Source organism: Schistocerca serialis, chromosome 5 (genome assembly GCF_023864345.2).
Source record: "Schistocerca serialis cubense isolate TAMUIC-IGC-003099 chromosome 5, iqSchSeri2.2, whole genome shotgun sequence".
NCBI classification, from domain to species: Eukaryota; Metazoa; Arthropoda; class Insecta; order Orthoptera; family Acrididae; genus Schistocerca; species Schistocerca serialis.
In genome coordinates this window covers 543,762,567-543,776,993 of record NC_064642.1, presented here as the reverse complement: position 1 = coordinate 543,776,993, position 14,427 = coordinate 543,762,567, and the positions used below count along the sequence as shown (strand labels likewise).

The 14,427-nt window shown below is 44.3% G+C and overlaps 1 protein-coding gene across 1 annotated transcript in view; it reads right to left on the bottom strand.

Annotated features, from left to right (window-relative positions):
• LOC126481102 (5-formyltetrahydrofolate cyclo-ligase-like) overlaps positions 1 to 14,427 on the bottom strand; it is a 91,653-nt gene that overhangs the window by 27,357 nt on the left and 49,869 nt on the right. Inside the window, exon 3 of the mRNA XM_050104622.1 lies at positions 12,005 to 12,132. Within this exon, the coding sequence (XP_049960579.1) occupies positions 12,005 to 12,132 (128 nt within the window). The remainder of the gene's footprint in view (positions 1 to 12,004; positions 12,133 to 14,427) is intronic.

Genomic DNA, 14,427 nt, shown 5'->3' with positions numbered 1-14,427 from the left:
AATGTTTACAAATGCGGAGTTGGCAGATGCCCATTTGATGTATGGATTAGCACGGGGCAATATCCGTGGCGCGGTACGTTTGTATCGAGACAGATTTCCACAACGAAGGTATCCCGACAGGAAGACGTTCGAAGCAATTGATCGGCGTCTTAGGGAGCACGGAACATTCCAGCCTATGAATCGCGACTGGGGAAGACCGAGAACGACGAGGACACCTGCAATGGACGAGGCAATTCTTCGTGCAGTTGACGATAACCCTAATGTCAGCGTCAGAGAAGTTGCTGCTGTAGAAGGTAACGTTGACCACGTCACTGTATGGAGAGTGCTACGGGAGAACCAGTTGTTTCCGTACCATGTACGGCGTGTGCAGGCACTATCTGTGGTGTCACCGCCAGACACCACACTTGCTAGGTGGTAGCTTAAATCGGCCGCGGTCCATTTAGTACATGTCGGACCCGCGTGTCGCCACTGTGTGATCGCAGACCGAGCGCCACCACAAGGCAGGTCTCGAGATACGGACTAGCACTCGCCCCAGTTGTACGACGACTTTGCTAGCGACTACACTGACGAAGCCTTCCTCTCATTTGCCGAGAGACAGTTAGAATAGCCTTCAGCTAAGTCCATGGCTCCGACCTAGCAAGGCGCCATTAGCCTTACATAGTTTGATAGTTATCGTATGAAATGTCTCATCAAGAACGTTGTAAACCAACAAAGAATAAAAGTTAAGTATTCGAGGAGCTGCATACTTTTCGTATTAGAATTCACTACTTATCCTCTTCCAGAAGTCACGCCAGTCGGCGTGTGTGTACGCGTGCCTTTCTTTCGGCTACCCGTCACTGTGGACTGGCTGCCTTGTCAGTCCACTACACTATCAGCAGCTGATTGGCCTCCACGGCTACACTTCTGCGAATGGTTCATCCAACAATGTGTGAATCCTTATTTCGGTGCAAAGGATCTCCTTACGGATGACGCTTAATTCCAACGTGATCAAATTGTAAATTTTCACAGTCAACATGTGTGGGCTGACGAGAATCCGCACGCAATTGTGCAATAACGTCATCAACACAGATTTTCTGTGAACGTTTGTGCAGGCATTGTTGGTGATGTCTTGATTGGGCCCCATGTTCTTCCACCTACGCTCAATGGAGCACGTTATCATGATTTCATACGGGATACTCTACCTGTGCTGCTAGAACGTGTGCCTTTACGACACAACATGTGGTTCATGCACGATGGAGCTCCTGCACATTTCAGTCGAAGTGTTCGTACGCTTCTTAACAACAGATTCGGTGACCGATGGGTTGGTAGAGGCGGACCAATTCCGTGGCATCCATGCTCTCCTGACCTCAACCCTCTTGACTTTCATTTATGGGGGCATTTGAAAGCTCTTGTCTACGCAACCCCGGTACCAAATGTAGAGACTCTTCGTGCTCGTATTGTGGACGGCTGTGATACAATACGCCATTCTCCAGGGCTGCACCAGCGCATCAGGGATTCCATGCGACGGAAGGTGGTTGCATGTATCCTCGCTAACGGAGGACCTTTTGAACATTTCCTGTAACAAAGTGTTTGAAGTCACGCTGGTACGTTCTGTTGCTGTGTGTTTCCATTCCATGATTAATGTGATTTGAAGAGAAGTAATAAAATGAGCTCTAACATGGAAAGTAAGCGTTTCCGGACACATATCCACATAACATATTTTCTTTCTTTGTGTGTGAGGAATGTTTCCTGAAAGTTTGGCCGTACCTTTTTGTAACACCCTGTATACTGACAAGTGTAATCCACTTAGTGGTGCAGTTACGACCGTGCGGAAAACACTAGGTAGTAAATTATGGGACATGTTTGCAGTAAGAAAAATGTTCAAAAGTGTGTGAAATCTTACGGGACTTAACTGCTAAGGTCATCAGTCCCTAAGCTTACACACTACTTAACCTAAATTATCTTAAGGACAAACACACACACCCATGCCCGAGGGAGGACTCGAACCTCCGCAGGGATCAGCCGCACAGTCCCGCGCGGCTTGGCAGTAAGACTGTTCGACGCAGAGGAAGAAACAATTAACGCACTGAAGTGAGTTCATGTTAACGTACCACTGATCACAATACCTGCACTAGCACCCCTAACACCACGTACGAAGCTACAGCAGTCACTTTACGCTACTTCCCTAGACAATACTAGTAACGAATTATGGTTAGCGCTAATCTACTCATACGGATAACGACTGGAATTACTTATAAATTACTTCATAAACGTCTTTGTAAAGTTAAAAAGAAAAGTTCCGCGTTCTAGCCTTGACAGGCCAATCGCGCCCGAGTGACCACTATGCCATTCTCTGTCAACGGCATCACTGGATCAGCCGCGTTGACCACTCAGCTACATAGGTGGACGTATGTTTATGTATGTTAGGAAAACAACGAACTAATTCAAAAAATACAGCCACTGTACCTCTTCCTATACAACTCACTTGCTTTTTTGCCAATACTTCAAAAAAGCATTTACATAACTTCGCAAAGACTACTATAGGAAAAGTCAAAAACGGTTTAATACAAATATTACAGTTGTGCAACATATCAATACCAGAGTCTGTCTAATCTGATAAATTGTAAATGTAATGCCTTATGCTGTATTGTTTTTCACTCATGTTCAGAAAAAAAGCGAACACCTTGAACGACTAAAGATACCCTTAGTATATTCTGCAGAAATGATTAGTATTTCAACCATGTCGGCCCATGGGTTCAAGGTCAACATCGATATCGTGACGCAAGTGCTGGATGCCATGCAGACGTATGTGCGAACCGTACCGTCAAATCAGTAAGTTTGAAAGATAGCGCATTATTGGGATGAGAGAATGTGATGCATCCATTCGGGAAATTGCCGCTCATCTGAGATGAAGTGTTCCGGCAGTGCTATGGCTGTGTGCAGAATTGTTCACGGAAGGCAGTAGAAGACACTGCACAGACGACCCCCCGAGAAATGTGGACGCCTCATCCGAATGGTTTTGCAGCGCAGACCTCCCTCCTCCTCGGCTCTGGCGCAACAGTGGAACAGTGTAACACATCGTACGATATCAGGAGCGCCGTTGCCGTTTATTACGGCATGGTTTACGTGCGCATCCTCCACTTCTCCGCCTACCTTTGACGTTTGTGCATAAACATGTTAGACGGCAATGGTGTATGGAACGACGTCACTGGGGACAGGAACGGCATCAGCTAGTTTTCTGATGAATCCAGGTTCAGTTTGTTTAGAAATGATGGCCGCATTTTGGTTTTCCACAGACCGGGAGGGGTGTGGGGGGGGGGGGGGGTTGGGGGGAGGGGGTGCGGTATCACAGTGGCTGCATTCTCACAAGACATACAGCGCCACCTTAAGGTCTTATGTTGTAAGCTGCTATTGGGTACAACGACAAATCACAGAATGACAGTTGACGCGTGTCCAGCGCATTGCGATCAGTGTGACCTACGTGGAAGACATCCTGCCACCTGTAGCCATACCCTTTCAGCACAACACCCAGACGCCATCTCTTAGCATGCCAATGCACGACCACTTGTTGCTGCACAAACACGTGCCTTCGTGGTGTCAATGGATTTCAGCCTTTTGCCCTGTCACGCCAGATCACCAGACTTGTCGTAATCGAAAATGTGTGGGATGTGGTGAAACGACGGGTGCAGCGCTGATCCATTGCCAACGGCCACAGATGAACTTTGGAACCAGGTGAATGCATCATGGACGGCTATACTTCAGGACGCCATTCGCGCCTTATATGCGTCGACGTCATCAAGTATGGAACAAGTTATCAGGGCCCATGGCGGACCCTGTGGCTACTAGGCAATAGGATACTTGCTGAACCGAGGTGACTGAATTGCTAATAATTTGTGGAGAACATTCTAACGTACATGACCTGTCAATATGAATGACCTGACTCTTGTCGTTTTAGGTGTTCTGTTTTTTTTCTGAATTTTGGTTTCGAATTACCGGACATTTTCATAATGCTGTCCGGTAACATGTTATAGACCTTCATACCAAAATATGAAATAAAATTCCGAACCCTGTAGAGGGATGGGTTGTCTAGATTGTACATTATTATTACTCCTAGTACTGTGATTGTGACTATGATCGTCATTCGTGTAGTTCACCCTAAATTATCTCTTGCTGTTAACTGCAATTAACATTATAGAGTATATTTATTGCCATGTAGGTATGACTACATCCCTGAACAGGTTTCTGCAAGATGTTCGGTTTACACCACATTCTTACTGCAGACTTGTGTAGACTAAATACTTTATTGCCTTTGGCTGCGTTACCATGGCAATTCATTGGAGGTCTGCAAGGTATACTAACAATATCTCCAGCAGGTCAACACAATGAGAAATATTTTTAAGTGGAAACTTAATTTAGGAATATACAGTTTGGGGGCACCCTGTATAAGTGGTGGTCACAATGTTGTGACTGAAATAAGTGTACGTTGGCGTAGAGGGGTTCGACAGAAATATGGAAGCACAGCGAAAAATGCATTTTTGAACATAAATGCAGATGCTAACTAAGCTTACAGGTTGCGCTGTTGTACTTGACAACGAACGGCAGCTGTGTAATGTCCTCAATACGTTATAAGTGTTAGTCGTGGGTAGAGTAGAGTTCTGTGTAGCTGTGAGCGCATTATGTCGGAGATAAGTGAATTCGAGTGTGGGCCAACTGTTTGTGCGCCTATGATGGGTGCTTCTATAAACAAGGTAGCCAACGTGTTTGGTGCAGATTTATACCGGATATGGGGAAAGTGGGAAAACATCATTTGCCACATCATAATGCGGACGAAAGTCTATGTTGAGTGATCGCGACGGACGGTCACTGTAGAGGACTTTGACGAAAAATAAGACGACGGCAGCTGTAAAAGTCACTGCAGAACTGAGTGTCGCACTCGCCAATCCCGTCAGCACCAAAACCAAACGGAGGGAGCTCCAGAAGCTGGGAACTGCAGAGCGATACGGAATTCCAAAACCACTCATCAGTGGAGCAAAAGCTCATGACAGAAATAAGTGGTGTCGAAGCCCTAAAATCTGGTCTATGGAGCAATGGAACAAATTCATCCTTTCGGATAACTCTTACTTAACGCAGTTTCCACCTTCTGGCCGAGTTGTCGTGCCAAGACTGAAACATTTTGGGGATTCGGTGATATTTGGGCAGTCCTTACCTGGAATTCCATGGGCCCCATTGTTACTCTGGAGGGTAGGATTAACGACGAGGGTTATGTGGCCATTTTGACTGATCAAGTCCATCCTATAGTACAGCGTTTGTTGCCCAGAGATTACGCTGTGTTCCAAGAGGACAGGAGCCCTATTGACGCATTTCGCATCTTTCAGGATTGGTTTGTGAGCATGAGGATGAAGTGTTATATTGCTCCTGGTCACCACAGTCACCAGATCTCATTGTCATTCAGCCTTTGTGGTCTACTTTGGAGAGAAGAGCGTGCCATCGCTATCCACCCGTACCATTGCTATCTAAATGGTTCAAATGGCTCTGAGCACTATGGGACTTAACTTCTGAGGTCATCAGTCCCCTAGAACTTAGAACTACGTAAACCTAATTAACTTAAGAACATTACACACATCCATGCCCGAGGCAGGATTCAAACCTGCGACCGTAGCGGTCGCGCGGTTCCAGACTGTAGCGCCTAGAACCACTCGGCCGGCTGCTATCTAAACTTCCCATTATTTTGCAGGAAGAATGGAACAAGATTCCCTTAAAAACCGTACAGACCTGTGTTTATCCATTTCTGGGCGACTGAAAGCTGTGTCCCCTACACAGTATTACACATTGTAATGTATTTTTGATGTTTTCATATTTTTGTCCAACCCCGGTGTGCTACATAAACATGAAGTATAGGAATATAGCACAATAAAATTTCTGCATCCGTATCATTGTGGTTCAGCAAAAGACGCCCATGACGAACGGCATCTCGGACACAGCGTCTGCAAAGGGCAAGGACGGAGGGCTTTTTGTTGAGTTTTAGAAATTCAATGAACACCATAAACTCCACAGCAGCCGTTTCGACGTCATGTTACTGGATTTTACGATCTTTCCTAAGTGTGACGTGACGGTAGTAACAGTACCCGATAGGCGTATTGTACCGAGTACGTAACATAACTTACCATTAATTTCTGCACACGGCGACACCGCGCTAAGACACCTGCAAAACTGATATAATCAGAATTCCTGAACCTGATTGATGCATCACGTGCAGCGTCATTCTGGTAACGCTGTGAGTGTGCCTCGCGTCTGTAGTTTCGGGTCTCAACTATGTTATTGAAAATTCCTGGAAGATTAAAATTGGTTGCCAATCGACGACACCAACTAGTAAGTTTACCACTTGCGGACAACTGTCGTACGAGCTAAGTTATCCAGGCACGACGAACAGCCCGTCCTAACAGCTTCACTTCTTCTATAAAATCTCTCCAGTTATTCAAATTGCACAGAAGCTCTATTGCATACTTGATGTAGTAACGCCTCAAAGGAACGATACAGCAGAGAAGTAACTTAGCCATAGCCTAGAAAATTGTTCCCAGCACGAACCTTTCAGTCTATTTTGTACTGTGCGCTGTTTTGGAATTTTCTAGAGAAACTGGGAACTATATTATCACTAACCAGTGCATACCTACAGAAAAACAGAAAGAGCTTCTTATTTTTAATATCGCAAACTATATCCACGCTATAATCCTGGACTGGCATTCAGTATAGTTTCTCGTCAACTTTCAGCTAACTGAATATTTCACTAAACAAATAAATAAGTGCCACGTGGCTACAAGCTTCGGCAGCTTATTTTCATCAAGCGACATTCATTAGGCCTCACAATGAAGAGTAGAGCACCTTCGATATTTTCCGACAGCAGAAAAATTTGAAATGATCGTCGGGCTTCGAACCCGGGGTCTACACATGGCTAGCCAGCGACACTAAACTCTTTCCCTTCCTTCTGAAAATACTGAATTTATTCAACAGCAGATAATACGAAATTCCTTACATTGGCCTGGAAAGCAGTATAATATATACTCTGATTTCGTTCAGAAACTGCATAACGCAGGTGGTGTATACACACGTATTAGATACTTTAGCGATTTGTTTCCGTCATCAAAACTTTACACAAAGCTCATCTGAACATGGGTCGGAAACCCTTCGTCATGGATGTGTGAAAGAAATTACCCTAATGACTCCTGGTAATGAAATTAACCTCAAACGTCCATTTTTACTCACTTTCTTGTTTGCAGTTGGCCATGGTATTTATTTAGCTTTGTCTCGTTCATTCTGTTCTAAAGGAACTCCTATCGCTACATATCACAACTATTTATTTTGTGTCTGAAACGACGGATATGTGAGTACACTATACGTGCGGCTTAGCAGGTGGAATGCGGGCGCAGAAATTCACTGTCATGCTAATCGTTACCCTGGGAGACAATTAACCTTGTGCAAGAACATTTGCACGACTCCAACTCTTGCAAGCGAGAGACTCATTTGAGAAGAGAATTATTGATGCTGGGAGACAATGTAATGAACGAACGACTAAGATCGAAGAACGGGTTCTTCGTACTGTGCCCGAAACTCATGGCAATGGAAGCATTAATCAAATGACGATCTGGAATATTCTGCATTAAAATCTTCGACAGGTGCAAGAATTATGTATGGCGGACTTTCAGCCGAGAATAATTTTCTGTCAACGCACATTAGGGCAGTGTCATGTGTTTCTGCAGTTTTTAACGTGTACCTTATTCACAGACGAGGCTTATTTGTAAAGTGATGGGATCTCCAATTGTCTTAACAATCACGAATGGGCTTACGAAAACCTCCATGAAGTGCCACAAGACGGATATCAGCAGAGGTTGAGCCTCAACGTGTGGGGTGGAATCATTCGTGTCCACATCATCGACTCCTATGTCTTTCTACAACGCCTGACTGGACAATCGTCGATGCAGCTTGTCAGACATGAGTTGCTTCATTTACCTCATAAAATACCACTAGACGTCATCCAACGAGTGAGGTTTATGCACGATGGTTCTCCATCTGACTTTACAAGGGTAGTTTGATAGTATTTGGACAAACACTGACTTTCAGTGTTGATCACGAAGATCTATTGCAAGGCCTGCCCAATCTCCCAATTTGAATCCAATAATTTTTTTCCTTTGGTGACATTTTAAATCTTTTCAGCTCTCATACCGAATGTCTGTGTATTGAGGGAGCGTATCCAAAATTGATTTGACCAAATAGGGACAACGCCAGGAGTTTGCTATAACGTATAGCGAAGTAAAGAACACAGGCTCAGGGGATTCATGGAAGCAGGAGGTGATTACTTCGAGCAGTTTCTGTAAACGTAAATGTGTTTGGTGTCACTTCTGTGCCATGAATAATACTTTCACACATTACCAACGAAGAATTTTCGGTCCCATGTTCATATGAACCTTTTGCAAAGTTTCGATGTCAAGAATAAATCCCTAAAGTTTCTCACATGTCTTCATACACCCTTTACATTCAAGTCAACTTCATATAAGTGGAAGTCTGTTCTTTTGGAAGTTGGCCTATCTTTCCTTGCAGTTTTTAGTTTGTTTTGACTTATGGTGCTGCGATTTAATGTTGCGCCAGAAATCTTCTTTACTCTTAATTTCTTCTGTGAAGATATAACAGACTACATTAACACAGAAAATCTGTAACACAAGTAATCTGGCTCATTAACACAAATATAATAAAGAGACAAAAATAACACTGAACTCATACAGCATACGACACTGAAACCAGAAACAATAATACATAAATAAAGTATAATAGAAATGTATCAAGAGATTAAGTTGCATGAATCACGGCTAGTTATTATACTACGTGCCATATTAACTTGTAATTAGACTACATCAACGTAGAAAAACTTTCACACAAGTAATCTAACTAATCAACACGCATAGAAACACAAACAAAACCTAGATATTAGAACACTTCTGCGAGAGATGAATCAAATCGTGACATCGGAGACGTGAATTATCTCGTGTAATAAAGTAACAATGGGACGCGCTGGCCAGAGACGTCGAGTTCGGTGACACATTCCGAGATCAGCTGCCTGAATAGCGCCGGCGAAGGGACAACTGTCTCCTGCATTAGTCTTCCCTATCTTCTTCTTTCTCTTCTTGTAAAGTAATATTTTATAATTTTCCATTTTATAATTTAATGTATCATAATTTCACTAAGTAATCAGAGCTGTATCTCAAGGAAAAAGGAGAGAAGACCTCCACAACGGTGCCCGCGGCCTCAGCCGTGGGGCCTTGGGTACCGGCTGAGTGGACCGAGTGGAGCACTACGACCCGCATGAAATTTATCAGATGACGGGCCCTAGTTGTTTAAGTGCAGCCTTGTACACTAGAGCAAAAACTGTGGTCGCACTGCGCTCCAGAGGGATGCGACCAGGTCCACTGACGTTGCTGGCCAACGATGACCTTAGAGAAGGCTGAATCGTCCGAGGAGTGTCTGCAGTGACAAATGTTGTCAAGACTAGTTTTAAACATGGTTGTCTCTCAGCAACCGTACACATGTTTCAACGGAGAAATACCGGTTGCAAATAATTTTTATTACATTGACCTAGGTTTCGACACCTCTGATGTCTTCATCAGAATGAAATTTTAACAACCATTAAGTTACACTGTGAGCAGGCAATGGTCAAAATTACGAGCAGACATGCTCAAGTCAAAGACTAAAAATTAAAAATATTGTCAAGATCATCATCCTGTTGCACATCATGCTCCGAACTGTTGTCTTTCACCGCGAAATGTGTGGGAATAAATGCCACAAGAAAAGGGGCGATTTTGATGACACCCTTTATGCTATTCCGTAAGGCCTTTTCGTGTAGATTCTGAGCGGCAGTGTTTCTCAAATACTTTCTCGGTCACCCACAAGGAAACCGTGTGATTTCGACGCTGGCCGGGCGAACCTCGCCTCCGTCGCAGAGGCGTCAAAAGAAGGGGTGACATGTAAGAGAGGCTTTGACTGTTTTCTCCAGTGTGACACGTCACTGTGGCATTCGGTAGAATTGTGGTAAATTTTGATATCAATATTACATCAATAACCCACGTTGTACCTCACATGAACTTCTGAGCTCTGGTCGTTTATTCCCATTTTTAACACCTTGCTGTTTCAAGCGTCACCGAACCCGAGGGTGACTAGGACGCCACGCTTTTGCGCCATTACAGAGGAATGTTGGAGATACCTTCGAGTCAAATTTAAAACTTCTACGTCGAAATGGTGGACAATTACGGCATTGCGAAAAAGTGCTCGTTAAATTGTGTTGCGCTGTGTACCACCCATCCTGAAAGTAAAAAATAAAAAAAATGCACCTGTATTCGAAATGGTATTTCCAAACTCGGGTATTTTAACGCAAAACTCTATCGACTGTACTAACTAGATGGCACAACCAGACAATATTGAATAAAGACACTTAACATATAAACGAAATTAGAATTATATTAATACCTTCAGCTGTTGACGGGCGTTGATATATAACAACGGGGAAAGGTCAAAATGTTTGACCCGACTGGGACTCGAACCCGGGATCTCCTGCTTACATGGCAGACGCTCTATCCATTTTTATTTTCTTTTAATCTCATTTTGTTCGTTCTCCTTCGTTGTATCCGCTCTGGGCGGTCGTCGAAAGACACCCGTTTCAGTTCGTTGTTGATCCATTAATTCAGCTTTTTTTATTACAGAGTGCAGCTAGCCCTCTGACCGAACACGCTGAGCTACCGTGCCGGCGTTCAATTTGTTCGTGGCGGACGTCCGATGACACTCGTTCAGGTTGTTCGTTCATCCGTTCATTCATTTTTTTTATTACAGAGGGTAACTAAACCCTCTGACCGAACGCGCTGAGCTACCGAGCCGGCAGTTCGTTGCGTTTGGTCTCGGCGGACGTCACGAGACATTCGTTCAAGTTGATCGTTGATTCCTTGACTCAGTTGTTTTTATTACAGAGAGCACGCAGCTCTCTGACCGAACACGCTGAGCTACCGTGCCGGCTATCTCGAGCACGCCTCCCGCGGGACCTACATTCTCACCTTGTATGTCCACAAACTACATATCCGGACCTGCCCGAAAGAACAGACACCATATAAATATATCATTCTGGCAATACCGACCATGACCTCCTTCTTCTGTGCGGATGCGCACATATTCCCCGAACTCTTACGAGACTTGGTAAGAATGTCTTCCACGAGTAATGACTCTGTTGGGGTGGGAAACTACGAATGTAGTGTGCGGACATACAAGGTGAGAATGTAGGTCTCGGGGGAGGCGTGCTCGAGATAGTCCCTGCAATGGTGCTATCCTCTGTGTTCTCGGTGGCTCAGATGGATAGAGCGTCTGCCATGTAAGCACGAGATCCCGGGTTCAAGTTCCGGTCGGGGCACACATTTTCACCTGTCCCCGTTGATATATACCAACGCCCGTCAACAGCTGAAGGTATTAATATAATTCTAATTTCGTTGCAGACAGCTGTAGGTCATCAATAGTGTCTGTTGTTTCTGGCATGTCCGAAAAAACAGACACCATATCCATATAAGTATACTTACCATATATGTGACTGCAGTGATGCAAGATTTCCGTTCTTTGACGCCAATTTTGTTCCGAACATACGCAAGGTACGAAATTTTGTTAGAGACATTTCTGTAGCGCAAGTGTGGAAGGAGTCGCGTTGTGGCGTCCGAGTGCACGATTTTTGGTCCACCCTGTATAATGCTGCTTCTTTATAATGACATCTGTGACGTTCATAACTCCTCTATTGGTTGGAAGTGATCACGTGTCTTATTTCACTTTGAATGTGCTGTATCTCTCTGATTAATAAAAACGCCTGAGGCTTCTCTTGTACTATTCGCATTTTCATGCGACATTGGAGAAAATCTGTGCTTCGATAGAAGGCAGATATTTGTCTGACGTCTGAGAACCATATAATTCACTCCTAGGAAGCACACGCGCCCTCTCTACCAAGCGTACGTACCTGGGTATGAAGCACGCCCTTCCAGACTCTATGATGCACCGTATGAGCTGCTCGGTGCCGACCTCATCCGCCTTGCTGACGTACGCCGCGACGCGTCGGCTGCGTTCGTATTCGGGACGCTGCAGGAGCTGCTGGCCACAAAATGAGCTCCAGAGTTACAGCACAATGAAATTCACATTGCTGAAAACATATCACTAACGTTTCTAATAAGTGCCATCTATCATAATCAGTACAAAGTAACTTGTAGTTCGGTCTCCAAACTGTGTGTGACACTTATGCGTGTCTGCAACAAAATGAACGATTCTTACTTACAAGGGAACCTCCCAATCGCACCCCCCTCAGATTTAGTTATAATTTGGCATAGTGGATAGGCCTTGAAAAACTGAACACAGATCAGTCGAGAAAACAGGAAGAAGTTGTGTGGAACTATGAAAAAATAAGCAAAATATACAAACTGAATAGTCTGCATAGGCAACATCAAGGATTAAGTGGGCTCAGGAACGCCGTGGTCCCGTGGTTAGCGTGAGCAGCTGCGGAGCGAGAGGTCCCTGGTTCAAGTCTACCCTCGAGCGAAAAGTTTATTGACTTTATTTTTGCAAAGTTATGATCTGTCCGTTAGTTCGTTGACGTCTCTGTTCACTGTAATACGTTTAGTGTCCGTGTTTTGTGACCGCACCGCAAAACCGTGCGATTAGTAGACGAAAGGACGTGCCTCTTCAATGGGAACCGAAAACATTTGATCCAGGAAAGCACGTCTGATATATTCTATACGACACTGGTGACGGCATGTGCGTCACATGACAGGAATATATTGTCGACCCACCTAACTCGCATACTTGGCGAATGGGTAAAAAGATTCTTCTACCTTGCCCGATTTAGGTTTCCTTGTGAATGTGATAATCACTCCCAAAAAAGTGATGAAAACATGAGTGTGTCACATAAACTGCAACAAATGAATGCAACAGTTTCACAGTCGCACAGTTTTCTCTGTGCTCTGTCAAATCATATGTTTTTAACGTTTTCAAATTTTTCCGTGGTAGACCGTCAAATCCTGCATATGTCCAAGCAAATCTGAACGTGTCCTGGGATTTTGGAGAGCGAAATCGATTATGTGTGAGTGCCTGAACTATCAATTGTCTGAAAATAAAAGTTAAAACTTTTCGCTCGAGGAAAGACTTGAACCAAGGACCTCTCGTTTCGCAGCTGCTCACGCTAACCACGGGACCACGGCGTTCCTGAGCCCACTTAATCCTTGATGTTGCCTATGCAGACTATTCAGTTTGTATATTTTGCTTATTTTTTCATAGTTCCACACAACTTCTTCCTGTTTTCTCGATTGATCTGTGTTCAGTTTTTCAAGGCCTATCCACTGTGCCAAATTATAACTAAATCTGAGGGGGGTGCGATGGGGAGGTTCCCTTGTTAGTATTTTTCGTTTAAACCTGAGACACTCTCTGCGTAATACTCGTTATCATGCGACCACTGAGGTATTTTTTCACGAAGCTATTTTTCACTGATCATAAATAGATCAAGAAGAAATATTTTATTATCTTTTATAGCTAGTAGCTAAACCACGCACTTCTTTTAGCACCGAATTCATATTCGACCTCGGTTATTTCTCTATCATGTACCGTTTTGACACCGAGGCCCACGAGAAAGACTGGCTGGGGCATGTACTTCACGAGACTAGGCTCGTGCTCGCTCGCTAAGCTCATCAGACGAACTGCGTTTCTACACCTGCTAAATAGCAATTCGGTATTTGCGATTGCATGTTTAGGTACAAACGGGAAATGCATCTTCTACAGGAATCCGCTGTTATGGAGCCGTACTGTTTATTATTCCTACAACGGTTGGAATTCTGCAAGGCAACTAACAATTTGTTAGGTCTCAACTGGGTACAAAAAAGTTAAAATCATGCCAAAATAGCCATCTATTGCATGAGACACTACATCTTGCATGAAATGAGGACTGTTAAGTAGAAGAGACGAAATGCTATAAACATACCGTTATACCATTTATATCGAACACGGATCTAAAATTACAGCATACCGCAAAGTTATGTATTTCGTTGTTGGCCGCGCGGGATTAGCCGAGCGGTCTGAGGCGCTGCAGTCATGGACTGTGCGGCTGGTCCCGGCGGGGGTTCGAGTCCTCCCTCGAGCATGGGTGTGTGTGTTTGTCCTTAGGATAATTTAAGTAGTGTGTAAGCTTAGTGACTGATGACCTTAGCAGCTAAGTCCCATAAGATTTCACACACATTTGAACATTTTTTCGTAGTTGTACTTGTAATCGATACGCCTCCGTAATAGCAGATTCCAGTAGAAGATGTTATTCTCGTTTGTACATAAATACGCAATCACGAGTTACCACGTGCAGAAACGCAGTTCATCTGCCGAGCTGAGCGAGCGAGCTCGGGCCTCCCC